This window comes from Ornithodoros turicata, chromosome 6, assembly GCF_037126465.1.
Source record: "Ornithodoros turicata isolate Travis chromosome 6, ASM3712646v1, whole genome shotgun sequence".
Taxonomy (NCBI): Eukaryota; Metazoa; Arthropoda; class Arachnida; order Ixodida; family Argasidae; genus Ornithodoros; species Ornithodoros turicata.
This window is the reverse complement of record NC_088206.1, coordinates 33,586,769-33,613,516: the sequence shown is the minus strand read 5'-3', so window position 1 is coordinate 33,613,516 and position 26,748 is coordinate 33,586,769. Positions and strand designations below refer to the sequence as shown.

At 43.7% G+C, this 26,748-nt stretch overlaps 1 protein-coding gene across 4 annotated transcripts in view; it reads right to left on the bottom strand.

Moving 5' to 3' along the window:
* LOC135396527 (FYVE, RhoGEF and PH domain-containing protein 6-like) overlaps window positions 1-26,748 on the bottom strand; it is a 164,516-nt gene that overhangs the window by 32,435 nt on the left and 105,333 nt on the right. For 3 of the 4 annotated variants that reach the window (XM_064627553.1, XM_064627554.1, XM_064627555.1), the window contains 4 exons: window positions 17,919-18,012; window positions 12,749-12,892; window positions 12,587-12,686; window positions 2,127-2,236 (listed from right to left, as the gene is read on the bottom strand). In XM_064627553.1, coding sequence (XP_064483623.1) covers window positions 2,127-2,236; window positions 12,587-12,686; window positions 12,749-12,892; window positions 17,919-18,012 — 448 coding nt within the window. Of the gene's footprint in view, window positions 1-2,126; window positions 2,237-2,270; window positions 2,692-12,586; window positions 12,687-12,748; window positions 12,893-17,918; window positions 18,013-26,748 lie in introns of those variants that run through there. The other variant, XM_064627556.1, reaches the window with a different exon arrangement.

Genomic DNA, 26,748 nt, shown 5'->3' with positions numbered 1-26,748 from the left:
AATGATCTATTCGCGCAAAAAAAAAAGACTATAATTTGACAAACGGTTGATGAGGAAAAGACTCCACCAGTTGAATTCGAACACACACTCTCCTGTCGCCGTAAGGTTGCTTGTGGGTGAAGCTACCGAGTTGCTACATGTGAACGCGGCCTCTAAGTGGTCATGTAACTGCCTTCGATTAACTGTAGAAAGTCCTTTACACGCTAAATAAAGTACGCATTATTAAAGTTGTTTAGCACGGCAGGATAAAAAGGCCGCTCGAGATTGATTCACGGAAGGAAGTTGGATACATGGCGGTTCCTTTCAGTCTCGTAAAAGAAATGAGGTGGAGACAATGACTAAACATGAGATGACTAAATGACTAAATGATGATTAAGTAGGTGACTAAAACAAGAGATGAACGACAAGGACACAACGGTTAAATTTCGTGACATGTCTGTCAGTCGGGATCTTTTTAGACGCTATACTTTTGTCTTCATCAGCTTTGCGGCAACAATTGAGAGTAACACATCTGGTCCCTCGTGAAAGGGCTGGTGTGATTGCGATCGGCCAATCGTGTCAATTAGTACGCCGTCATGGGTGCAGCAACTGTCTGCAATTAACTGTAAGAGGTACTGTACCCACTAAGTAAAGTACAGATCACCTTACCACCGTGCCCTATGCACATAAACTGCGCTAGAATCTCCGGTTGAGGGTTTGAAGATAGGAGACTCACGACAATACATTCGTGCCGGCACGAATACGGTCGGCAGCAGCTTTGCACATAAAATAATGCCGAACAGAAAATGATTATTTGATTATAGTTGCTGCAACGTAGCAGGAAACCATTGCAACAAATAATTTTCTCGTTGGATGTCTGGAAAAGCGCAAAAACAACACTGCATCTGCCGTTCCCATGACTGGCCCTAGCGGGAGAGTCTACCGCGTTCCAATCGCGGTGCCACCACGCGGCTCCCGTTGTCCCTAGGCCAACTTTTTGACGGAGCTGCATGACCAGAAAGCTACCAAGGGACCGTGCTTATACGTAGGGCGCATAGGGTTGTCTCAAACTTCGGCCCGAGTGCTCCGTCGTGCACTCCGATGAGGCACCATCGTGCGCACTTCAATTTTTTTTTCTCGGCATCCGTTCCGATTTGAAGTTCGAGATTTGTGCCAATGTTCATCACAAAGATGTGGCTTTCACACAAAAAATATATTGCAAAATCGAAGGACCTCGACGGACGGGCTTGCCTGAATTGAGATGAAATCACCCAGGGCCAACGGTGTTGTCTCCTATGTGCGTCATGTCCTTTCGCGCTCTTCTGCCCGTGGAGAATACCCTACAGCTCAGTCACAAGATATTTCGTAGCAGACGACAGGACCAATTGTCGTCTGCTACGTGAGTCATGCCTTTTCGTGCTCTTCTAAGCACGCGCAATGTGCTGCAGCTCAGTCAGAAGATATTCTGTAGCAGACGACAGCACCAATTGTGTCATTTGCCATGCTCCTGCTTCAACTACCAATATGTCGGCATCATGGGAATGCTCAACATAAGATGCGGCAGAACTTTAGTCCCATCAGTATTTTTTTTTTTTCCTTTTCCTTCCTCTCGAATACTCTGTGGGGGATGTCCCTCGTGCGAATACACAGTTATGGTGCTTAAAAACACCATGGATTAATTCAGATGACACCTGGATTAAACTGAATAGCACCTGGATTAAATCAGACGGCACGTTGACTAAAATGGATGGGAGAACCTGTAGACTTCATGGAGCTGAAAAAAAAAGGTCTGACGGCATAGGAAGACAGCAATCGTTCTTGATTGCAATTGGCGAGTGCAGCAGGATGGTCGCAGCAAAACCGGGAAAGGAAAATACCAACAGCTTCATAGGTTTGCTCGAACGAGACACCTTTCACAATACAAAGTGCATGGTGTCAGATAACTACCCTGCATTTACGAGTAAGCGCCTCCCATCATGGGCTCTGTAAAGAGGCATTACCCTTCACTGGAATGCTGGGTAGGACCACCTTAAATGCTTCCCACTCTATGAACATGAGTTCATAGCATACAGTAACATGGACAGGAACATTCCATGTTGAAATCACTTTGAAACAGCATGTATTGCTATAGTACTTGGCTAGTTTACCTGGAGTATCCCCTTAACATTTCTTTTTTTCGTGTTGGCATGCTCTTGTAGCTGGTGACTGTCTTGATTTCCATTGGCGAAGCTGACTTCTGTGTGCCCACAGGATATTGCTGCAGATATGAAGGTGTAATTGGTGGGTCAATCATTCACGTGCAGTGAGCTTTTGGTGACACAAGATTGACATGCATTTACTCAAATTAGCACTTCTGAAGCAAATTACATGCACATACTAACAAAATTGCAAGTCTTAAATACCATAGGTGCTCCATCATTGAAGGTCAGTACTGACATATTACTGTACAGACAGCTTGCAACATCACTGCATCTAAAGTGAATCTATGTACTAATAATCCTTTTCTTTGTTTTTATGAGAACTGGGACTTGATGGAAACTTACCTGTCCGCACACTTGTCACATGGCCATACTCAGTGGCAGACAGATAAATGCTTGCAAAAGTACAGGAGATTGCATGTTTAACAACAGCAGGAGAGTACAGCTTGGGACGAAAGTTTATGGAACACGGCACTGGCATATTTCTTCATCGCAGCGGTTGTCAGGAAGAGTGCTAGTTTAAAGGGAGAGATTGAATAAGAAACGGGTGACCAGCTATTCTATCAATCTCTCAGTATATCTGCCTGCCTCTGTTTGTTCACAGGGCATCGCCCCAATGGAGAAATGCGGCACCCCGGTGTCCCGTGAACTTTTGTCCCATGCTGTACATGTACTATATTCGCTTTTGTGTCTGCCAAGCAATTTGTACATGCTTCCATTGAGGAGAAACTTTTCTTTATCATGGCACTGCATGACGCTAATTGCTACATAACGTTTTCACGCAAGGAATACAACTGTAGCATAAACACTAACACAGCACATGTCGGACACAAAACATCTCCCATTATCCTGCCTTCATAAAATGTCTCACTTGTCCACAGAATTTACTACCACAAAGCTCTCAATTAAAAATGTATTACTAATGCTAAACCCATTTTCACATGGCATGATCATCCTTTAAAGATTGTGCCAGTAAACTGCAGCACTGTGATATATTATAATTTTCCTCCCATATGTCATTCAAGAATGGAATGGTCTGCCGCACAGTGACATTGTTCGAGTCACAGATCATGCTCAACTTTGTGCCTCACTCTTTAACTATCTTCATGTACTGTAAAATATTGTTATGTTGGACGTGGGCATAGCTTCTGAGTGTATGGTGGTCAGTGTATGTTTACTGTAGAATACTGTGTTTTATAGATATACATTGTAACAAAATGTAACACGTACTTTATAATACGTAAGACCCCAGGTTTTCCACGGTTCCGCGAAATATCGCGGAATCCTTCGTTTGGCACGGAATCCCTTATTTTTAGGGGTGTGCGTATATTCGAGTTCTCAGTTCGAATCAAATATCAATCACTCGAAGTACTTCATTCGCGAATCGCACACCCAATATTCGGATTTCCGAATATCCGACTATTAGCCGAATACGAACGACAGCTCCCGAAAGCTGGCTTCGCCTGAAGCTTCCCTGTATGAGGTGAAGCCTGCTTTACCAAACTGCCAATGCTGCAGGACCAGCACAGACAGATTATAGCTTAGCTTAAGATAACGTTAGTCCAAGTTTATTGCGCATACTTTGCCTGAGGTGAAATAAAGTTGTTGATGTTGTTCGGCTAAGCAAGGGGCGGGGTCCCTCCCATGTGCCGTTTAGCGGTGGCAGTGGGGGACTTGGATTTGATGTCTGGGAGTTTGCCTTTAAAGACTCCAAAATAATGCCTACAGCCAAGAAACACAAATTGTGTAATGTAACGTCCACAGGGCATGTATTGTAAGCTCCTTCCTATAATCCTCCTATGAAGTTCCTATAAACTCTGTAGATGCTGAAAGATCTTTCAGCAGGTATAAAATGATTGCAGGTGACGTGCAGGTCTTTGTCAGAGCAGAACACAAGATATCATGAATGTAATGCTGAGCCACAACAGTGTTTTCAATCTGTAGTTTTATAAAATATTTTTGTTCCCACATTATCCAAAAAAGTAAAGTGCTTCCCATTTCAATCAGCCGTTGACTGCTTGCCGCGGCACATCGCAGAATTTACAAGTCGGTGCTGCAGAATTTTGAATTTGCCGCAGCAGAAAACCAGGGGCCTTAATAATACGTACTGAGTAATATTTCTTTGTGCGTGTTCATATATACAATTTAAAATCAAACGTATTCTTGGTGTAATGCCACTTGGCCCTTGTGGTATTTAAATAAATAAATAAATAATATTTAAGTTTATGACAATCAGTTGGGAAAAACTTGATTATTTCCCATAATTTATGCATTGTAGTCAGGTGTCAATTATATGATCTTCATCCGTGTGCCCATTGCCAAAGTAAGAGAGACGCTACGTTATGTTTCTGTTAGGGCTGTGAGAGTACTCAAAATTTCGAGTTCGAGTCGAGTCGATCTCATACTCCACTCGAACTCGACTCGACAAATGATGACTCGTGAACTTTCGAGTACTCGATATCGTTTCGAGCTCATGTTAGACCCACATTAAAATCCATCACATATAAGATATAACCTGTCGCAACGATTCCACCATTTGGAAACACGCATTTGGTGCAGCCGTGATCGCTGTCACAATTCCGCCATCATGTTTTCACTATTAGCTTCGGCTCACGACTTACTAGATTATAACGACCATGTCGTGCGTACCCCTTCCCAGCGCCACATTTTTGGAAGCTAGTGGTGGCACTTCCCATCGTCCCACTTATTGCTTCCTCAACTTCTACAATACTTTGTACTTCAGCTTACCTTAGTATTTCTGTACAAGCGGTGGACGTTCCACAGATGTTTCATTCTGAGGTTGATTATCATCATCATTCTACGCGTTTTCATAGGGGCTATCGCTGTCGTCTGCTACGGTAGTCGTACACACGCTTCTGCGCGTTCAGAATTCAAATTTCCATCGTCCAATCATGGCGTGCCAATGAGTAACGCCCCTGGCGGATCGTGCGGACAGGCTCCTCATAGGGTTTTCTGATTGTGACATGGTCATTATAATCTAGTAGGTCGTGCTTCGGCTAACCTCGACTTGGCTAGACTGAGTAGTGGCTATGAATGGCAAACCGGCTTCAACTGGCTACTGCTGGCCACGGAGGCATCGTGCGCGCGGAAGCGTATCCGACATAGGAGGAGGAGGAGGAGGGCATCTCGTAGTTTTGTTTCTTCGGCGGGAGATTCTGTTTCGGTTCTACTGGTTCATAAAACTCAGAGATGTCTGACAAGAGTGAAGAAAGTGCATCTGCACACAACCAAAAAGGGCTGGAGGCCTTGTGTAGGACTACTTTACGAAAATTTCCGGTACGAACGTTTCCTTACCGCGCCCATAAAGAGTCAATCACCGGTGATAGACATTTTATGAGCGGCGCTACTCGATCCCTAAAGTAGATTTGGACAAGTGGTCACATTCGTAGGATACTAGAGTAGAATCTCGATGATATGATCACGGATGATACGAATTTCGGGATGATACGAATTTCGGGACGATACGAATTTCGGGACGATACGAATTTCGGGATGATACGAATTCTTTTCCGGTCCCGACCAGAATGCCTATTCTTCCCATGTATTAGAGTTCGGATGATACGAACGCGGTATCTTGCCTTTACGGATGATACGAATGAGCCGAAGATGCGACAGAGGTCGTTCCCCCGTGACGCGTGAGCGCGCGAGTCATGCTGCCGCGTCTTTCGAAAAGGGAGGGCGATCCTCACCACGAACTCCCTTACATCATGTAGCGCAATGCAAGCAATGACTTTCCTTTCGGTGGTGGTGGAGATAAGATCAAAGCGATTGAACGGCCCGGAACCTTATCACCTTATCTCTGTTTTGACCTTTTTACCGGTGTCCGCCCATTTGGTCGAACGCCATTTGGTCGAACGCCGTTTGATCGAAGGCGTTTGATCGAACACCGCTTGGTCGAAAGCCGGTTGATCGAAAGCCGGTTGATCGACGCCGTTTGTTCGAAAGACGTTTGTTCGAAGGGAATTCAAAGCTGCATGAACTGTGTTGTCCGCACCACTTTTTCTGTAACTTTTGACTCGAGCATACGGAGCAGGCAATCAGTGTCCTCTGCTTTTTTATTTCTTCTTTTTTTTTTTTTGCTTTTTGCAGTTGAAGAGGGGAGACCACTGGTTAGTTGCAGGCGTTTGTCATTTACCAATCAGTGGGACACATATTGAAGAAAGCTGCCCCAGGTTGAGAGCAGCCGATAGTCTATCCTTGTTCTGGGCACCCTTCTTATTGCTGGCGACATATTTAAAGGGAACGGTCTGAAACGGGATAGTCATATGTGCAAAGCCACTCGAAGTCTGTGGGTGCTAAGAACGAAATTTCGCCATGGTACAAAGAGAGATATTAATTTAACAGCATGTAAAACCTTAGTTCGACCTTAGAGTATGCATCTGCAGCCTCGAATCACTACACATGCACGATATCCGAAGAAATAGAGAAAGTACAAAGATCTGCTGCCTTATAATCTTGTCTAAGTTTCGAAGGACTTCTTCGGTTACATGTCTGTTGCAAGAACTAAATTTAGGTACACTTGCACATAGGCGAAAAGTAAATAAACTGAAACTGCTCTTTCTCCTATACAGTGGTCAGTTGATTACAAACAATAATCCACTGTTAAAATTTGTTCACATTCGACGGGAATAAACATCAAAAATTTCATTTACTTATTTTTAATCCATTTGCCAAAATGTTTAATACTTGACACCTATTATTATTTCACAAAGGGTTGGGGAATTAACAAGTACAGCATGTTTAGTCACCATGTGTCAGAGCGGAAAACCCTATTCGGTTGTCCAACGGGTTAACGGTGAACAACCCTGGCCCTTGTACTGCTTTTTGGACACTAAAAAGTGGGTTAGCATCAGGAATGTGTTTACGGGGAAGCAGATTACACAAAGTTAAATGTTCCTTAGGATAACTCCATTTAGAACTGCAGCTTTTTTTTCCTTGTCTTTTTTTGTCATTTTCGACACTCCAAGTGAACCAATTAAAAAAATCGATCAAACGACCGCTGCAGTTTCGATCAAACGGCGTTCGATCAAATGGCTTTCGACCAAATGTCCTGCGTTCGATCAAACGGCTTTTGACCAAACGGCGTTCGATCAAATGTCCCGGAACCCTTTTTACCACCCTCGCAACAGTAAACCGCGAAGCTGTGTGACAACGCTCTGGCGGAAAACAGCGACCAGAACCCCAGAACACGTGGAGGGAACATATCAGGACAACTTGTGGCAACATTACGCATCACCGAAAGTCGGCTTCCGAAAGTCGGCTTCACCTAACGCCTGCTTGCTTTAGGAGAAGCTCGCTTTAGATCACTACCGCGCGACTCGCGGGTGTAAAGCACGTGCTACGTCTTTTGAATCATCTCGCGTGTTTGGGCAGCATTCGCCAAAAACGGAGACACAAAAGCGTTACAACCGACCTCTTTCATTGACAGTAACGGAAAATGAAAGAGTCACTGTCTATTTTCTTGCCTCAATTTTCATTTTGGTTTAATTCGTTTGGTACGAATTTCGGATGATACGAATTTTTTCCGCGACCCCGTGAGATTCGTATCATCGAGATTCTACTGTATAAACACTACAGAATGAGTTCCATCTTCACTTTTATCTTTTCTTTGTGGTAGCAATTTATGAAGTTGGCCCTGCACCAAGGAGGCAGTGTGGAGATCCTATCTTGGTTGCGGCGTCGCGTTCCCGCGGCAGACTTCTTTCGCAAATGCGCACTACTCGCATTTGAAGCATATTTGGATTCGATTTCGTTTATTACAACGCAAATAACGACTTTGAAGGTGATAGACAATCAGATTTTTGTCCTGCACGTGTGGGCATGTATAACTTGCACTATTGCTCTTCTTCCTGTCTCAAAACTAACCGGGAGGAATGGAAGAGTGGTGAAATAGCAATATGTGGTACAACAGGAAAGTTGAGCCTGAAACTAATGTTTTCAGCGGAAATTACGATGTTAATTTCCGTTTTACTCCTTCAATTAACTCTGTCACTCAGTTACATGAACAACATGCAGTGTTGACGTTATTTTCCGCAACTCATGAACTTCGTGATCCAGAGGGTTGATATTTTCAGATATTATTTCTGACAAAGATTGTATTTTGTATATTTGTAAATTTTGTATATTCTAGAACTTGTAGATTGATATTTTTATTCAAGATACAGGCGTATATTCATGAGGTTTCCGCTGTTTGCACCAATTTTTTGGTGTCCCAAAATCAATTTCGGAAATACATGGATAGCTTTGTTTATGAAACTTACATCATTCGATAGGGCACTGATTTGGATACATTTTCCTATGTAGCAATATATTTTGAAGTGATACTGTCAGCCACAAAAAATATTTGTCAAACCACCCAAAAATGGCCATTTTTGCGGCGATAAGGAAAGGGTTAAACCGCACCTTGTAGAAAGACCAGTTTTCCTACCCATAAGTTGTAAATCTTTTATGGTTGCAATATTCATTTAGCAATGTTGTCTTTAGGTGGCACATTGTTTCCCTAAAGCTCTTATAATCTTCATTCATTTCATTTTTTGTTGTCAACTGTAGCACAAAAGAACATTTTAAAGGGAAAGTTGGCCAAAAAGCGGCATTGAAGTAACTTGAAAGTTTATATCTATCTTCCTGCTTCTACACATTACCTATCATTTAATGGAACGCCAACTACTCGAACTCGACTCGATACTCGAAACAGTGATTTGGTATTACTCAAACTCGATTCGAACTTGAAAATTTTACTACTCGCACAGCCTTAGTTTCTGTACATGTGACTTTTACTCCTGCCAAGGAATATAAAACTAAATCCGGGCCTAATTGATATCAATCAGTTGGATAAATTTCAAGAGGCAATCGAATCAGTAAGTTCTAATGAATTAAAGCATCAGACAGAAAATTCTGTTAAAGTCTGTGACATCAGAAGAGGAGTCTCAGACTAGAACAAGATGCAAAAGTTCAATCTAGTCTTGGAACCATAACTGTCATACAGAATGCCGGTTTGCAAGGGGATGTTTGCAGAATTCAATTGGATCTAGCTGATTAATTTGCAAACATGTGTTAGACACGTACATGACCTAGAAAATAGCATGAGGCATAGCAACTTAGTAATCACTGAGACACACAGAAACTTGATCCGAACTAATTCTGGGTGAATTCGTTACACAGAATTTGCATATGCCACATGGTGATGTTGAGCAAGTACATCAGGTTGGATGTATATTGGGTGAAGGGAAACATCACTCTACCACTGTGCAATTTTTCAACTATACATAGCAAGAGCGAATACTTCAAGGTGCTCCCAACTGAAGACATCAGGCACAGCCAACTAGAACAGTGAAGACGACAGCTAGCCATTCTGATCTATATAGCCATTTATGATCACGATTGAAAGAAATTTGTTTCGAAACCAAGCAAATGTCAGTAAAAAATGTAAATACAGTCCCAGTTTTGGTGGCTAACATCAGTTCTGCCACTCCCTTAACTGAACACAATGAAAATCCTGACACTCACTGAAATACAACGTGAATGCATCATTTTACTGACAATTCTGAATGCTAACATTTTCATCAACCCTTCTTTTAAAGAATTCAAACAACTCAGAGAAAAGAGGTGCTGACGCCAGGAATCGAACCTGGTCTTCTGACCCGGTGACCTGGTGTGTCAGCACCTCTTTTCCCTGAGTTGTTTGACTTTGTTAATTTCTGGGCATTTGAGGCTTACTTCTCTGTGTCGTCCCTAATTGTGGTGTGCCTTGGCCCATTCTCGTTGTTTACCTTATGTTAAACTTCTGAAGTTTTTTATCTGTCCATGGGCGCTACCAGGATTTTTTCCAGGGGGGGCACTGCAGAATGCTTGGGGTGAATGGGGGGTGAACCTGCTTGAATTAGTCACATTGTAGTTGAATGCTTGGGGTGGTTGTGCATCAACTGCGCCCGCAACTACATTGTCTTGGCTCAGAAACCCTATGTTTCTGGAAGGTTTCTCCTCTCCGCATTTCAGTTTCGGTGACTATCCTTGCGTTTGCTGACCAAGAGCGAAGGAGGCTCCTCCTCCTGGATGCCGGCCAATAGGAGGACACGGAGGGCAGGCACATCCCAAGCCTCTACTCTCGGCTAAGAGATGGTGCGGCGTTACCGTTATTTTGCCTGCCGCAAGGCTTCTGCCATGGCGCACCAATCTGACCAACGGCTACGCCATCCGTCAACAGGGGAACGAGGCCACGCAGGAGTCGCACGTACGCCGGTTAACGGACAGCGAAGCGTTGGTTAGATTGGTGCGCCATGGCACGAGCCTTGCAACACGCAAAACAACGGTAACGCTGCGCCATCTCTTAGTCGAGAGTAGAGGCTTGGGAATTGCCTGCCCTCCGTGTCCTCCTATTGGCCGGCATCCAGGAGGAGGAGCCTCCCTCGCTCTTGGTCAGCAAATGCAAGGATAGTCGTATAATCAATTAAATGAAATATATACTGGTGACCACCCATCACTTTCTGGCAAGTGAATTGTTTAATACAATTTTGTGACACGTTAGGTGAAACTCCCTGCATAATAAATATGTCAGTATCATCACTGCAGGCAGGTGCCATCCCACAAAGGATGATACTTGATGTGACATCGCTCTGTTCCTGAACTGTCCTGAATAGGTTATGCTAGGAATTATAGTCAGCATGCTACAAAAGGGTGTGCTGTTTTAAAGCTTGATAACACGTTGAGTGACTTCCTCCAAGAACTCTAAGTATGTCATTAGCATTTATTTGCTACTGACAGATCCTGTTGCAAGCAGGTTGATTTACTACTAAATGAATAATTTTGAATAGCCAATATCCAAAGTAATATAATAGTTTGGTTAATCATGCTTACTGCACAGCATACATGTCTGTTTCCAAAATCTGGAGGATATCCCTTGCTTCATATTTTGCAGCTACAGTAGACTCGCGTTAATTCAAAGAATTTTCAAATTTTCGTTTGGCCCACTATATTTTCAATCTAATGATAAGCTCCAACATTCCAACTTTCCGTTCCCATGTAAAACGTTTCTGCCCGCAGCGAGCGGTGAAACAAAACCCGCGAAGTGGCTCCTGTTTTTGATTGGTTATGCCATTTCATAGGGCACGGTAAACCATGCACCGAAGGCAAACACATGCAGAAAGCGGAAGTTTAGCTGCTTGAGTTGCCCACACACACACATCATCCACCACTGCACGCTGCTTGAATGTGAGTTACTTCAAACGTGTCACACATAATGTCTCCGCTGCCTTGTGAGTGGAGAGACACTTTGCTATGTGGTGTCTCCAAACTCTTCCCTGTGCAGAGATGAACTGTCCTAGTGTATACCGTCGCTGACCGGTAATTCAGACTTTCTAATTGTTCGGGCAAAACCATTCTCTCTGTCGGCGCCCCAACCAATGTATTTCCGCATCCAATAATTCGAACCATCCTTAATTCAGACCGTACCCATCCTGTTTCAAACCTACATGCTTTTTGGTAAAATGTCACGTTATTAGTAAAACAAACGTTTAGAATAGGTGCAGGTATTACAAATATACAGGGTGTTCATTTTTATCTATTCTAGATTTTTCATAAAAAATGCTATGACGGCAGCATAGATGTTATTTTTGCATGTGGGTTCTACAGCCAGGCAGACATCCTCGCAAAGAGAGTATGTAACTACAAGATGTCTAATTATCCAAAATTCATTAGGTAACTCTTTAAATAAGGAATTTCGGGCAAAAGCGAGATAGCAGAATGGGAGACAATACTCGTTGAAAGTCATTCTACCTTTTAATTTTCCGCCGCCTTTTTTCGCTTATGTTTCGCCAATTTTTAACCGCCTAATTTCGCTATGCAAATGAGCTGAAACCACAGCTGTGCACCACAGGAGTGCACAACCTTCAACGACGAACACTTATCTGGGTCGGGGTTGATCTGACCAGCAGACAGGCAATCCATCTACATCGTCTATGTCGCTTTAAAGCACGTGTCCCTCTGATATGGAATAAGCGCTGTCCTCTCTGTGCTTCTCATCAGCACAGTTTCAGCTCATTCGCATAGCTAAATTTGGTAATGGATTTCAACTCGCAGGATCTTTAAAAAATGGAATTGATTTCAACAAGAATTGTCTCCCATTCTGCTATCTTGCTCTTGCCCAAAATCTCTTAATTGAAGAGTTAATTAATTTTAATAATTAGTCACGTTGTAGTTACATCCTCTCTTGGAGAAGGTCTCCGCCTGGCCATATAACTCAGCTGTAAAAACGACATCTGTGCTGCTCTTATAGCTTTTTTATGAGCAATATGCTTGCGATAAAAATGAACACCCTATGTATGCTCAGCTGTTGTGGAACCAAACATCCCAAGAACTTTCATGCTCCTTACCAAAAAGTAAAAGCCACTTACATTGCCTCAGAGAATAGTAGCAATGATCACAGACACGCACAGGCTTTGGGCCCACATAGTGGAGAGCAACTCTGTTGGATGAACACGCTGAGCAGATCACCTGTTCCACACGAATTGAAGTTAAGATTGCTACATACATGTGTTTGCTGTATGGACTCTCACCTTTCCACATGCTCTGCAGTGATGCCTTCGATGAGTGAAAGTGAACTCTCTCGTACATAGCTGACACATGGTTACTCGACGATCTGGGATCCACACCGGAGCCTCTTTGCCCAGTTCGCTACTACTGCTGTCTTCACCGCCATCCTGCCAATTCCATCAGTGTCATCACTGCTCATGCCACATCAATCATGGATCAATAATAACACACTTTTTCCATGAGCAACAGTTTGAGCTGCCAATGGCCATTTGCATAAACGTCTAGGGTTCTGACAGATAATTTGGAAAATTTTCAAGGTTTTTCAAGAACCCACATGGACTTTCAAATATTATATTAAGGGAATACCTCGAGGCTTACATCTGGTTCTGTGCACGCCACCCCTCCTTTAAACATTATGATAGAAATAACTAAAAAATATCAGGCAAATTCGCCGTTACGACTCTTTCGATATGCAGTTACAATAGGCTTCCATAGTTTGACACAATGCCTGGAAGGTACGCTTTTTGAGCATATTCCATTACTTTAATTTCATACGTGCACTTCACAGCAATGTCACCACCTGGCACATATGCAGATAGCTGCAGTGCATCTGCAGTGCCAGATGGCATTTAGAAGAACTCCTATCGGGCTGTACTAGACGAGCTCGGAGTTTTCCCAGTGTGGCCAGAGGAGGAGCAACGGCGGTCAACATTTGGTCTAATACGTTGACGCACGGCTAGTTCAGGATGTAGGCAGAGGGGAAGTCATTGTTTGTTAAATGATAGTTATTGTGGAGAAATGCTCCCAGAATTCAAGGGTTTCCAAGGGTGAATTCATATATTCAAGGGCTTTCAAGGTCCTGTGCGAACCCTGATTGTCTCTTCTGCTGGCATGTGCACACTGGTGCGATTGGGCTTTGCCATTTTGAAGCAGAAATTGGACCAGAAAATACCTGCTTGAAGCAGCAAAAAGCAGTTTCGGGGCAGCTCGGTAAACCAACATTTTAGTGCAATGATATTAATTAACGCATTGTTAAAGTGGCATACTTTGTAAAAAGTCAAACAACAATAAACTACAGTTTTTAGTAATTAAGTAACTGGGAACCTATTAGGTGACTACTCCTACTGCCCAACGCCTATTTGTTCTCTTCTGCACTTGCTTGGGACGCTGCAAGCTTGGTTCGTTCTCCCTTTTGATAGGAGGATCTGCCCACTCTCCAAGTTGTCAGTAATGTTTTTTTGTTTTCATAGCATTTGCAATGATATCCTCAGCATGACACAACATTCTTCTTGCATTTTCAACATCATCATTTAGTTTTCACTCTGTACTTTTCTTATTCATACAAATTCATGTGAAGGAATTCAGATAAAAGCGCATTTTAAGGATGAAAGTGCAGTTTAAAGCGTCGTTATACCATTGCCGTTGAATTTGTTTTGAGATATCGATGAAAAATGAGCTAGCGAATAATCTTTCGCAGAATGCAGTATGCATTTCTATGTAAGAACACGGGCCTTTAAACTAAAACAGCCCAAACAAAAAACCCTTCCGTACAATATTATTCTGTGCAACAAGGTTCAAACATGAAATAGCTGCAAGTCCTCAAAAACTATGTCAGTCATGTCAGCCAGGTCGGAGTTAACAAAAAAGTTGGACCGAGAGAAACACAATGCATACTCATGAATGATACTCTCTCCAGCAGTGTTCAGCTGTAATATCAGCTAGGAAAGTCACATTTTAACAAAGAAATCAATGAGCTGATTACCTGTTAGTTACGACAACGCTATGGCTAGCGCATTTGTTCACCTGGAGGCATTCATAGTGGATATGACGGAGCGTGATCGAGGGCATAGGCAAACTGGCTCAGATGTGCCTGCTCTCTGTTTGGATATTCGTTTGGGGTCACATCCGTGGCAGCACGCTTCTCTCAGAGGCTGGAAGGCGAGCTCGCCAGATGGTTCTCATAATTCCTCAGCTAGAAGGTGGCAGCTACTTTTGAAATGGTTTTTCATCTAGACTGTCTCACCGCCCGGATTCAGGATTTACAGTAAAAACCTCCAAAGTCAGACACCTCCCTACCTCGGACAACTCCCCATGTCAGACAAGATTTCATTGCACCGGCAGGCTGCCATTGAAACTACATGGGGACGAAATTCTCTATGTCGGACACTTCCCTATCCCGTAAGTAGGACAGGGTTTTCCTTGCTAAGTCGGACAAAACCCTGGCCAAATTACCTCAATCTCGGCCCATCTCTGCACCAAAAAGATCCAAAATGAGCAAGTGCCCTTGACTTTCGCCCGTTTTTTTTCCCCAATACTGGGCTCAGCATTTTGTTGTTTTAGTTTTTTTAGTTCAAAAACAGGTGTTGTCAGTCTACATTGTACTATTCTTTGTGGGAGCACTTGTCTTCGGTTTGACTAGAGCCTGTTAACGCACACTGCACCAAGGCAATGAAAAGTGGGCTGACGCTTCAGAGACAAGTCCTTGAGATTAATTTCAAGTTGGTTTAAATTATCAAGCAAGCAGCACGCTGCTCGAAAAGCTTCAAAGGTAATGCCACTGAGTGGAATCTGCACAGAACTGAATCTACCAAAATCAGTAATAATTATCAGTGAAGAGTGGGTAGAGAGGACCAGGTACCACTAATGACCATGAATTGAAGAAGGGGGACATTTCTGGCAACACAGCTGTGATCTTTTCCATTTTTTGTTTCCCTCGTATTCTGTAACTCGGACACCTCCCTAAGTAGGACACAGATAGGGAGGTTTCACTGTAGTTATAAGTGCTAAAATATTGCCCCTGGTGTAAAAAATGTATAGAAATCGCTGGGAATTAAACATATCAAATAACTTTAATGTTGGCTTTCATGCTGAGTCTGCATTCTTCAGGGAACATTCCATGTTGTACATATTATGTAGAACATAGAATATGTAACATTCGTCCTGGTGAGAGGTGGACAGACAAAAAGCAAAAAGAAGAAACACAAAACCAGAAAGATTGTAATTATAGACACAAGTGAAACCTTCGAGCAATTAACATATGGAAAGAGACAGCGAACGGATGAATGAGGAAAAGTGACACACAACAGAATTTGGGGCAGGTGATTAGAATGGAGAGAAACAGGTTAAGTGCAAGAATGTGTGTGTCTCACAGCAGGACACGTGGAGTCCGGACCTTGTGTTATAAAGTGATAAACAGCGCCAACTGGACGCAGACGACACTGTGCAATCGCACTGCGATTTCCGGTTCGATGACTGACTTCCGCTCAACTCAGGCTGTTCTCGAAGCGAATAAACATAAACACCCTTTGTGTTCCAGAATTTGGATCAACTTTGGATCGACTGGATCAACTTGCCTATCAGAGGGGGGTACCTAAGAGTAGTGACGTCAGACCTGTCGTCTGCTTTTGCTGCTGCTCTCCTCAGCTGCATCATGGAAGAAGCCCGGAAATTCGAGTGTGAATTTTGCGACGAGATGTTTTCCTCAGATCAGCATGTGCAGAACCATATATACAACACGCATCAGCTCGTTGCATGTGAAGTTCGAGAGCTACTTCTATGCGTTTTAGAGCTAGCTAAGGACCAGAACAGTACTACTGTTTCTCGGAATGTGTGGTAAATACCCCTAATTCATGGCAGGAATGCTTTACAATCTCACACAGCTGATCCTACAGCGAATTCAACACCATCACAGCAAAGTGAAGCAGCGACCAAGAGGTTCTGATGCCCCGAGGCCCAAATGTCACTGGGTACGTTCGTAAACCTACTCCAGTTAACTCGGGAGGAGCATATTCTACTCGAAGCGCCGTTTGAAAACCGGGTCGACTTGCCTAATGACGTCAGTACCTACATTTCAAAACTAGGCAGAGTAAACTAGGGAGTTAACTCGGTCAACTCACGTTCCCAAGGTCGGCAGGGTTGGGTAAGACCGAATAGTGACGTCACCAGTCACGTCTCCTCTTTTTCGAGGAACTTGGAAACTAAACAGGGTCAACACGTACTGCGGGAATAGCTTTCAAATAGTTAATCCCTTCAGGTGCACTAGGTCTTGGACTAGCCCATCATAACACCATTTGAAAACAAGCAAGCTGGCACAATTGTTTCAATGCACGTTTCGTGACTTGCTTTTCAAAAGCGAGATTCACTTCCGCAGTTGTCAAAGTATATTTTCATTTTTCTTTTTTTCCTCGTTCAGGCGAGCATTTCGTGCTTTGCATATTTCTCTTATATTCCATGTGCACAAGGTATGCAGTCATCCAAGCAAAAATCGTGTCATGCTGCATTGTTGCTTTTTCCATTTCACGCTGCCTAAGCTGTTGGAAGAGAATCGCAATTGTGTATTTTTACTGAATCTTCTAACAATATTTTCAAATGAGATTGGTTGGTTTGTGTAAAAAAGTGTGATGTTGGTCCATACATAACTAGTAATTGGGAGTAGGTTTACATGTAAGTTGAGTCAGCCAATTTATGTGGCGACATGCTGCACGTGCCGCAGGGTGGATAATTTGGCCACCTGGGGTTCATTTGATGTGTGCTGAAAATTGCCTACACACGGCGCTGGAATATTTATATCCCCCACATTGCCACCGTCCTCGGCCAAGATTGAACCCGCGATCTTGAGCTCAGCAAGCCAACACGTTACCAACTTGCTGGCCCAACTCTACATTGGGCCGGCTACTCCAGAACACTTAGGGTAGCGAGGTGTCTCTACCAAGGATTCTGAAAGGATGTTTGTTCTATAAAAGGAAGGAGATCACAGAGTGTGAAACATGCTGGCTGTGTCATGTTATGTGATTTTAAGAAACAATGTAGCCATCCTGTTGGAAGCTTCCCGTCCATCATCCCCATAAAAAGCCACACGTCTCCATGCTTACATGATGAAGCATAATGCATTCCCAAACCTACTCATCTGGCTAGCCACTTTAGGGTCACCGGATCTACCCCACAAAGGAGTAGGGTTCTGGAAAAATATGGTCTCTGGTTGCATGGGCGGAAATAAAGGCCCGCAGCGTTCCGTGTGCCCAAAAATACAGGAGCGCCGTTGTGGACAGCCGATGAAACAGATCACAACCGACCTAGTGCCATCATAACTACGAAAACTAGGTTTTGCTTGCTGGAAGTTCCGATTCATTTTAGCTTCACTATGAACTGAACATTTGTGAAAACATGATTATATCCTTATTGTTATGCACCTACCTTTTGAAGTAGCAAGAAGGAACATTTGCGGTTGACAGTGTCTTCAATAGCTTTGTTGAGTGCAGTTATCCATAGCTGACGCACTTCAGAAGAGCTACGGGGGAATTAGGAGACAGCACTGTGTCACAGCTGTACACTCACATCCCAGGTCAATAATTATTAATGTTGTTGTAATTACTGAATATCCGCTAATGAATTACAAATGCCACGATGATGCACAAATGTGAAGAACTCAAGACCACGAAGTTTTGAGCCACGCTGGACTGATGAGTATTTCTCTGTGGGAATTACTTTCAAGGACCATTGTAAATCTAATACTGTCATATAACACCAGTCGCTAATTCTCCTCATACTGAATGAATTTCTACTCCAAAGCATTGCAAGTACAATGCAGATCATGATTATAATGATGATTTCACATTCTTATGGCACAAAAGAAATACAGTTATGATGAGCAGAACCACAGTAAAAGGTCCCTCCAGTCGCTCCCTGATTAGTCTTGTCTGTGCCAAAGGGCGCTCATTGATTGGCCTTCTCTGGGTGGTGTTTCCAAAGAGAGAATCCTTAAATACTCTCAATATACGTCGTCTGCTCTTGCCATGTGTTACATGAAACTGCACTAGAACAACGCCACCAATTCGTGTTGGATTTTCAGCGTTATTATCAGTTATGAACGCGGAGTAAAACAGCACTACAGTTTCAGAATCGACCGGGACGGATGCGATATTCCCTTTAATAGAAAAAAACTAAGACGATCCTGTTAAAAGAAAAATGCTAACCAAAAGATAAAAGCTTCATCCTAATCATACAGACAACCAAATTTTGTTCAAAAACTAAAAACTGCACATCACCAAGCAACATATCTGGATGGCATGGTACGCAGTACACGGTCACCCACCATAAATCAATGGCCAGAATTTTTCAAAACAGTAATTCAATAAAAGAACTGCTGAAGTGCAAGCGAGCTAGTGATTAGAATTGATATTATGTACTAAAACCTTTTAGCGACTTTGCCTGTGTGTGTCTGTTTTCATAGTGACTAGTCTCGGGATTTTAGTGATACGTACGTACGAATTAATTCAATAAGTCGAGGTTCTCAATGGTTACAAGGGCTGGAAAGCAATCTATGACAAGTCAACACAGCTTAAAAGAACTTGCTATGTACCACGTTTATTTTTGAAAATATGTTGTAATGACTTTCATACATCTTCTCCTCAATGATATTCAAACCCACAATGTTACCGTCTTAGCACTGGATACTATACCAGTCCCTACTGTTTACGAGGGTGGACCAAATATAAACGAGACATTTGTTGTAGAGGGCGTTCTGTTAGAACGCCATGCTGAACGAATGCTGTGCACATGCTGCCGCTTGTGCACGTGCTAGGTAGGTGGGTTAGTAGTCACGTGAGAAGCCGTGCAGTCTCGTTTCATTTCTTCAGTACACCTGTCGATTGAGCATTGTATTACAGTCAAACTCCTTTACAACGAACGCCTTTATAACGAAAACACAGTTATAACGAACGTTTTTCGCGGTCTGGTCAGGTGCCCATAGGATTCAATGTATACTTCGGACATTTATAACGAATTCCTGTATAACGAACATACAGAAATAAGTGATTTTGAAATCGGGAGGGCGAAATTCACGCCCTTTACAACGAAGTTTTGCAAGCAAATGTTGATTGGCAAACTTTTTAAGAGCGTTTCTCATTCCGACGCGGCGCGCTTGGCACAACAGATGACGGTTCCGCGGGGGTCATAAAAGGCAGGGAGAGAGAACAGGTGTTCATTAGGGCTGTGCGAGTACTCGAAATTTCGAGTTCGAGTCGAGTCGATCTCATGCTCGACTCGAACTCGACTCGACAAATGATGACTCGTCAACTTTCGAGTACTCGATATCGTTTCGAGCTTGCGTTAGATCCACATTAAAATCCATCACATGTAAGATATAACATGTCACAACGATTCCACCATTTGGAAACACGCATTTGGCGCAGCTGTGACCGCTGTCATGACCTACTACTATACTAGAGACCTGGACATCCGCAATGTTCCCAGCACCGGGGTAGTAGTTCTGGCAATCGCCGCTTGGCTATGGGATTTGGCGCTAGCTCGCACTATTCGTTACCACGTGACTTGTCGAAACCGCGGCGATGTATGGTAGGCTGTGTTGACAACGACGAAGCAGTATAAGAGAGATAATAGCGCATGCTTAGCAACAGCCTGTGTATCCCTGCGTAGCAGACTAAAGGCGGTGGCAAGGGTGATTCCCTCTCCCCAATAATGCTATGTGGCGCTTGCGGCGGTCACTAACGTAACTAACCCGTGACCCGTCTCTTCCATAGGGGATCGCCAGCTGTCCAGGTCTCTAGTATAGGGTAGGTCGTGACCGCTGTCACAATTCCGCCATCTTGTTTTCACTATTAGCTTCGGCTAACCTCGACTTGGCTACAGACTGAGTAGTGGCTATCAGTGGCAAAACCGGCTACAACTTGCTACTGCTGGCCATGGAGGCGTCGTGCGCGCGCGCGCAAGCGTATCCGACATGGGAGAAGCACATTTCGTAGTTGCGTTTCTTCGGCGAGAGAGTCTGTTTAGGTTTTACTATTTCATAAAACTCAGAGATGTCTGACGGAGATGTCAGAGATTCCTTACCGCGCCCATAGAGAGTCGATCACCGGTGAGCGACGTTTCATGAGCGGCGCTACTCTACTAGCGCGCGCGCGGAAGCGTATCCGACACGGGAGAAGCACATTTCGTAGTTTCGTTTCTTCAGCGAGAGAGTCTGTTTAGGTTTTACTATTTCATAAAACTCAGAGATGTCTGACGGAGATGTCAGAGATTTCTTACCGCGCCCATAGAGAGTCGATCACCGGTGAGCGACGTTTCATGAGCGGCGCTACTCGGTCCCTAAAGTAGGTTTGGACAAGTAATCACATTTGTTGGATACTACACTACAGAATGAGTTCCATTTTCACTATTTTTCTTTGTGGTAGCGATTTATGAAGTTGGCCCTGCGCCTAGGAGGTAGTGTGGAGATTCTATCTTTGTTGCGGCGGCGTTTTCCCGCGGCAGACCTCTTTCGCAAATGCGCAATACTCCCGTTTTAAGCATATTTTGATTAGATTTCGTTTATTACAACGCAAATAACGACTCTGAAGGTGTTAGACAATTAGATTTTTGTCCTGCATGTGTGGGCATGTATAACTTGCACTATTGCTCTTCTTCCTGTCTCAAAACTAACCGGGAGGAATGGAAGAGTGGTGAAATAGCAATATGTGGTACAACAGGAAAGTTGAGCCTGAATCTAATGTTTTCAGCAGAAATTACGCTGTTAATTTTCGTTTTACTCCTTCAATGAACTCGGTCACTCAGTTACATGAACAACATGCAGTGTTCACATTATTTTCCACAACTCATGAACTTCTATCCAGAGGGTTGATATCTTCAGATATTATTTCTGACAAAGATTGCCACATTTTGTATATTTTAGAACTTGTAGATTGATATTTTTGTTCAAGATACAGGCGTATATTCATTAGGGTTTCTGTTGTTTGCACCAATTTTTTGGTGTCCTAAAATCAATTTTGGAAATACATGGATAGCTTCGTTTATTAAACTTACATTATTCGATAGTGCATTGATTTGGCTACATTTTCCTATATAGCAACATATCTTGAAGTGATACTGTCAGCCACAAAAAAATATATTTGTCAAACCACCCAAAAATGGCCATTTTTGCGGCGGTAAGGCAAGTGTTAAACCACACCTTGTAGAAAGTCCAGTTTTCCTGCCCATAACTTGCAAATCTTTTGTGGTTGCAATATTCATTTAGCAATGTTGTCCTTAGGTGGCACATTGTTTTTATAAAGCTCTTATCATCTTCATTCATTTCAATTTTTGGTGTCAACTGTAGCACAAAAGAACATTTTTAAGGGGAAGTTGGTCAAAAAGCGGCGCTAAAGCAGCTTGAAATTTAATGCCTATCTTCCTGCTTCTACACATTACCTATCATTTAATGGGACGCCAACTACTCCAACTCGACTCGATACTCGAAACAGTGACTTGGTATTACTCGAACTCGACTCTAACTCGCTACTCTAATTTCGCTACTCGCACAGCCCTAGTGTTCATCCTTCTGGATGGCTCCTTCACGTGGGGTGGGGCGCAGTCGGGATTCATGGACCTCGCTTGTGCGACCTGCTTCTTGGTGGCGGGGTGTACAGACCGACACGCGAAACAACGGTAACGTTGCGCCATCTCTTAGGCGAGAGCAGAGGCCTGGTAAGTGCCTGCCCTCCACGTCCTCCTATTGGCCAGCATCCAGGAGGCGGAGCCTACCTCGCTCTTGGTCAGCAAACACAAGGATAGTCGCAGAAAAAATCGTATCAAAATAATTAAACCAAAATAAAAATTGAGATAAGAAAATAGACACTGATTGTTCATTTTCCATTACTGTCAGTGTAAGAGGCCGGTCGTAACACTTTTGTGTCTTCGTTTTTGGCCTATGCTGCCGAAATTCGCAAGATGATTCAAAAGGCCCAGCAACCTTTCCACCCGCGAGTCGCGCGTTCGTAAAGCGAGCTTCGCCAAAAGCACACAGGCGTTAGGTGAAGCCGACTTGCGAAATGGTGACGTGTAATGTTGCCAGAAGCTGTCCTGATGTGTTCCCTCCACGTGTTCTGGTCGCTGTTTTCGTCACACAGCTTCGCGGCTTATTGCTGCGAGGGGAGTAAAAAGGTCAAAACAGAGATAAGGTTCCAGGCCTATTGTAGGTTGAATGTCTGAGGTGCGTTTTGATCAGAGCAACGAAATCCTACCAATAAACAAGATTGCTAGCATTTTAAGGCGTTTTTCCTTTGAAACATCCGTTTTAACGAAGTTACCTTTACAATGAAGATCTTCCGTGGTCTCCTGAAGTTTGTTATAAAGGAGTTTGACTGTATTATAAAGTTTCTTGCTCGTGAGGGTGTAAAACCGACCGAAATTCTGCACAGATTGAAGGCACAGTTCAGGGTCAAACACTGTTGAAGGCGCCTGGCATAAAGAATTTGTGGAAGGCCGTGACGAAGTTGAAAACGAAAGCACCTGTCAAAGCCAAGACTTGGCTATCAGCTGGCAAGGTGCTTGCAACTGTTTTTTGGCATGAGCGCGGCATTTTGCACATTGATTTCTTGCACGATCGTCGCACCATCAACGCTGCATATTACTGTGAACTTTAAGTGAGGTTAAACTTGCTTATCAGAACAAAAGGTGTGACCAACCCATGACCAACTGTATTAGTTACGCGACCATAACATACAGCCTCTCCCCCAGGGTGTCGAACCGAAACGTTTTTCGTTCCGGTTACATCATAAACGATCCGGTACCGGTTCTGCTCCGGAGCAAAAAAAATAACGGTTCATACCGGATTTTAACCGGTTCCGCTTCTGCTGGGAATATTTGTCCCCACAAAAAAACTCAATGTTACAAAATGTAAACACGCTTATTCCGCATACATGGTATTTAATATTAATAGACAGCTGTAAAATTGGTAGCTCCTGGTTCCTGTAGGTTACTGTCTGTTCAAATAGGCTTTCTCCTTTCTTGAAGCACATGCTACAAACGGACTTGTATGTCGTCATGTTATACGTAAAGTACTTTCTTGCTGGGTTGGAGCGATCGCGTCCCATCCGAATGTCTGTTGCTACTGTCTAGCCAGCAAGCACCACCGCACGAGTACGACGCAAATCAAGGAACACCTTCACTCACAAACGTGCCTGACGGCTCAGTTTTATTTTCTTCGTGTCCTGTCCACAAAAGAGTTGCCACTTCGCGCGGGCTTGCCCTCGCGTATACGTAAATGTATTCAACTTAGCTGCTCTCAAACAAGGGACGTGTTGCGTGACATTACCGATAAAGAAGCCGTTATGCAGCACCCTTGAGTCGCTGTTTAGTTGAGAGGGTGCGGGGATCAAATTAGAACGAACAGTACAGCACATTGCTAGAGAGTCACGTGTACCTCTAAGTCTGTGTGCGTGCGTGAACGATAAACTATTACAAAGGGAGCCTAAGGGTCATAGTATACAGACATACATTCCACCGTAACCGTAACCCTCGTATGGTACCCATGACATGACTTCAGAGCACACGACGTCTGTTTCATTCACCTATCCGTAGTACAAACCGGCGAAGTTCTTTTTTTGGACCGAAAACCGTTAAATAGATTTTTCGGTTTCCCTCCTGAGCGAAACAAACTTATACGGTTTCGATTCCGTTCCGGTTCGCACTAAAATAGCGTTCTTTTTTCGGTTTGCGGTTCCGGTTCGCTCCGACACCCTGCTCTCCCCTGCGCCGCGCTTTTGTGGTTTCTCCTCTGCGCCGCTTCACAGCTGTGGCGCTGATAGCATTAGGCTAGTTCCATCTCAAATCGAACAATCCGGTACACTTGATGTCTCGAATGAACGGGAAAAAAATATATGTTGAAGCCATCGGTGAGTTAGGAGAAATAAACGCTTTCCGAATTCTCTGCGCTGCGCGGTTCGGGAAGTAGGAGAGGAGGAAAAAGCTGCCTCTCATAAGACGATGTCGTCGCGCGCGGGTTTGACCGTTCGCTACAAGGCTATTTCTTGTCGCATTATAGAAGTTCCTTGATCTCGCTTTAGACCACTTAAGGCACAATAGGATCCTGCGTTGGCAGTGCTGTACCGGTTTTTGTTTGTCTGCAAAAAAATATCAAAGTTGACTCAAAGTGCCTTAAAACACCATATTCACTGCAGCTTTGCGGAAGATGTACAAAACGGATAAGATTGAGCTTTATACGTTTAACTTGTCATTCATGTGGCTATTGAATGATGTATAATTTGTTGTTCTACTCTATCAGGAACGTAAGCGATACCTCTTTTAGTAGCACCATCCCACCGAAAAATGACGAATTTCGGAAGCCTTTATCTAAAAAACCCCACCGAAAACTTGCCTCGAAAATTTTATATGTTGTAGGTAGTTCCTTAGACTATGCACAGAAGAAAAATCAACAGTCGGACTTTATCGGTAGGCGCACTGTGAATTTTTTGCCAGCCCTATACGCGGAGCGCATTCAAGCCGTGGCACCGTGTCCCGCGTGTTGCAAAATCGAATTTTCCAAGGGGACTTTCACTTCCGTCTTCACATAAAAAGTAATTGCTATCATTTGAAACCGTTCTGAGCGCTTGCGTTCATAATAGTGTTGTAATCACTGAATGTAGACTGTGGAGCAACCATATGTGCTCACATTTTTTGCGGGATGACACACATGCGCTGCAAGTTCTGGGAGCCCGTGACGAACAGAGTGCTTTAGAATACTTTCGCGTCTTTATAAGAGGTATATTTGTCCACGGTGATCATATCGAAGCATATTTACAGTACACAGAATAACAAGAACTTGACAGCGAATAAGACAAGGTGACGAAGGTAAGAAGGTAACGAGAGTTATGCAGAGCATTCCGGGTGGATGAGAGTGCTCGTGTCATGAACTGCTTTAGGCCGTTGTGGAAGCCACTTTCCTTAAAGGTGTTGCGACACTTTCTCTGATGTGTTGAAGCATAATATATATGCATTGTACTCATTATGAGAACACAGTGGGAAAAAGAATTTTTCTTCTCGCTAGATTGGTTCGGAAAATAGGTGCAGCCACAAAACGACGACCCACGGTGTGACCTCACGGACCCCTCTCCCCCATTTTGCTTGGGAGACGCGCGTCTTCCCTCGCTGCTCCTGTGTGACGTCAATGATGTCGCTTCTTCTGGGCCGTTTTTCTCCGTACCTGTTCACGTCATGGACCTGAAAACTTGAATATGGGGTGATGTCGGGTGATAGAATAGTTTTTCTTATTTATCTGGGAAAGCTCGAAACCAACTGTCACAACACCTTTAATGTTACTCTTGATGGCAGGTTCTTGTCAGATTTTCTTTCAAATGTGGGCAACATTGCTGCGTGTTGTGATTCAGTCACCTTTGCTGTGAAGTACTTGAAGCAGCTTCTGCATAGCTGGCCCATTTCTGTTACGCCTTCGGCTTGATCTGCTGGAACCACGGTCTTTATGGCAGCTACGCAGATCTCCGAAGCAAAGCGAAAATCCTTTGTCTATAGCACTTTTGTCTTGTGTATGAGGCGGTATATATATCTAGTCAGCGAAATCCACACGATCAGCACTGTACAACAAAGAGGCCATTGAGGTAGGTGTGACACCAGGACGACACACTACAGTAATGCAGATGTCGTCGCACACTCTGTATAAGGGCACCCCATGCACTTCTGTAGTCGAGAAGTGAGTGAAGCGTCTTCTGTGTGTAGGCGAAACTTTGCGCAAGGTGTCTTCAGGGAGTAAATGCGATCAGGACCTTCCCATGGTCGCAGCATGTCGAACCGAATAACATATTCGACAGCGGCGCCAGTCGGGCTGTTTCGGCAAGGTTCACAAAAGGCACCATGAATTAGCCTTGAGTGTGTGCGTATGACACTACAACATTTTCCTCAGTGCAATTTCCCCCGTCCGAGGTCATGGGGCCGTAGGAAAGGAAATGTTTCAAATAATACTGGAAGTCACTGCGTCCCTCCTGCCATAATGCGTACAGTAAATATGCTTGTTTAGAATAACCCTGAACAGATATGCCTCTTACAAAGATGTAAAATCACTGTTCTTCCCGGGATCCCAGCACTTGCAATGCATGTGTGACATCCCGCAAAAAATGCGAGCACATCTGGTTGCTCCACAATCTAGATTCAGCGATTACATCATTGTTATGAACGCAAACGCTCAGAACCTTGAAAAGGAAACCTTGAAACCTCAGAATGGTTTCAAATGACAGCAATT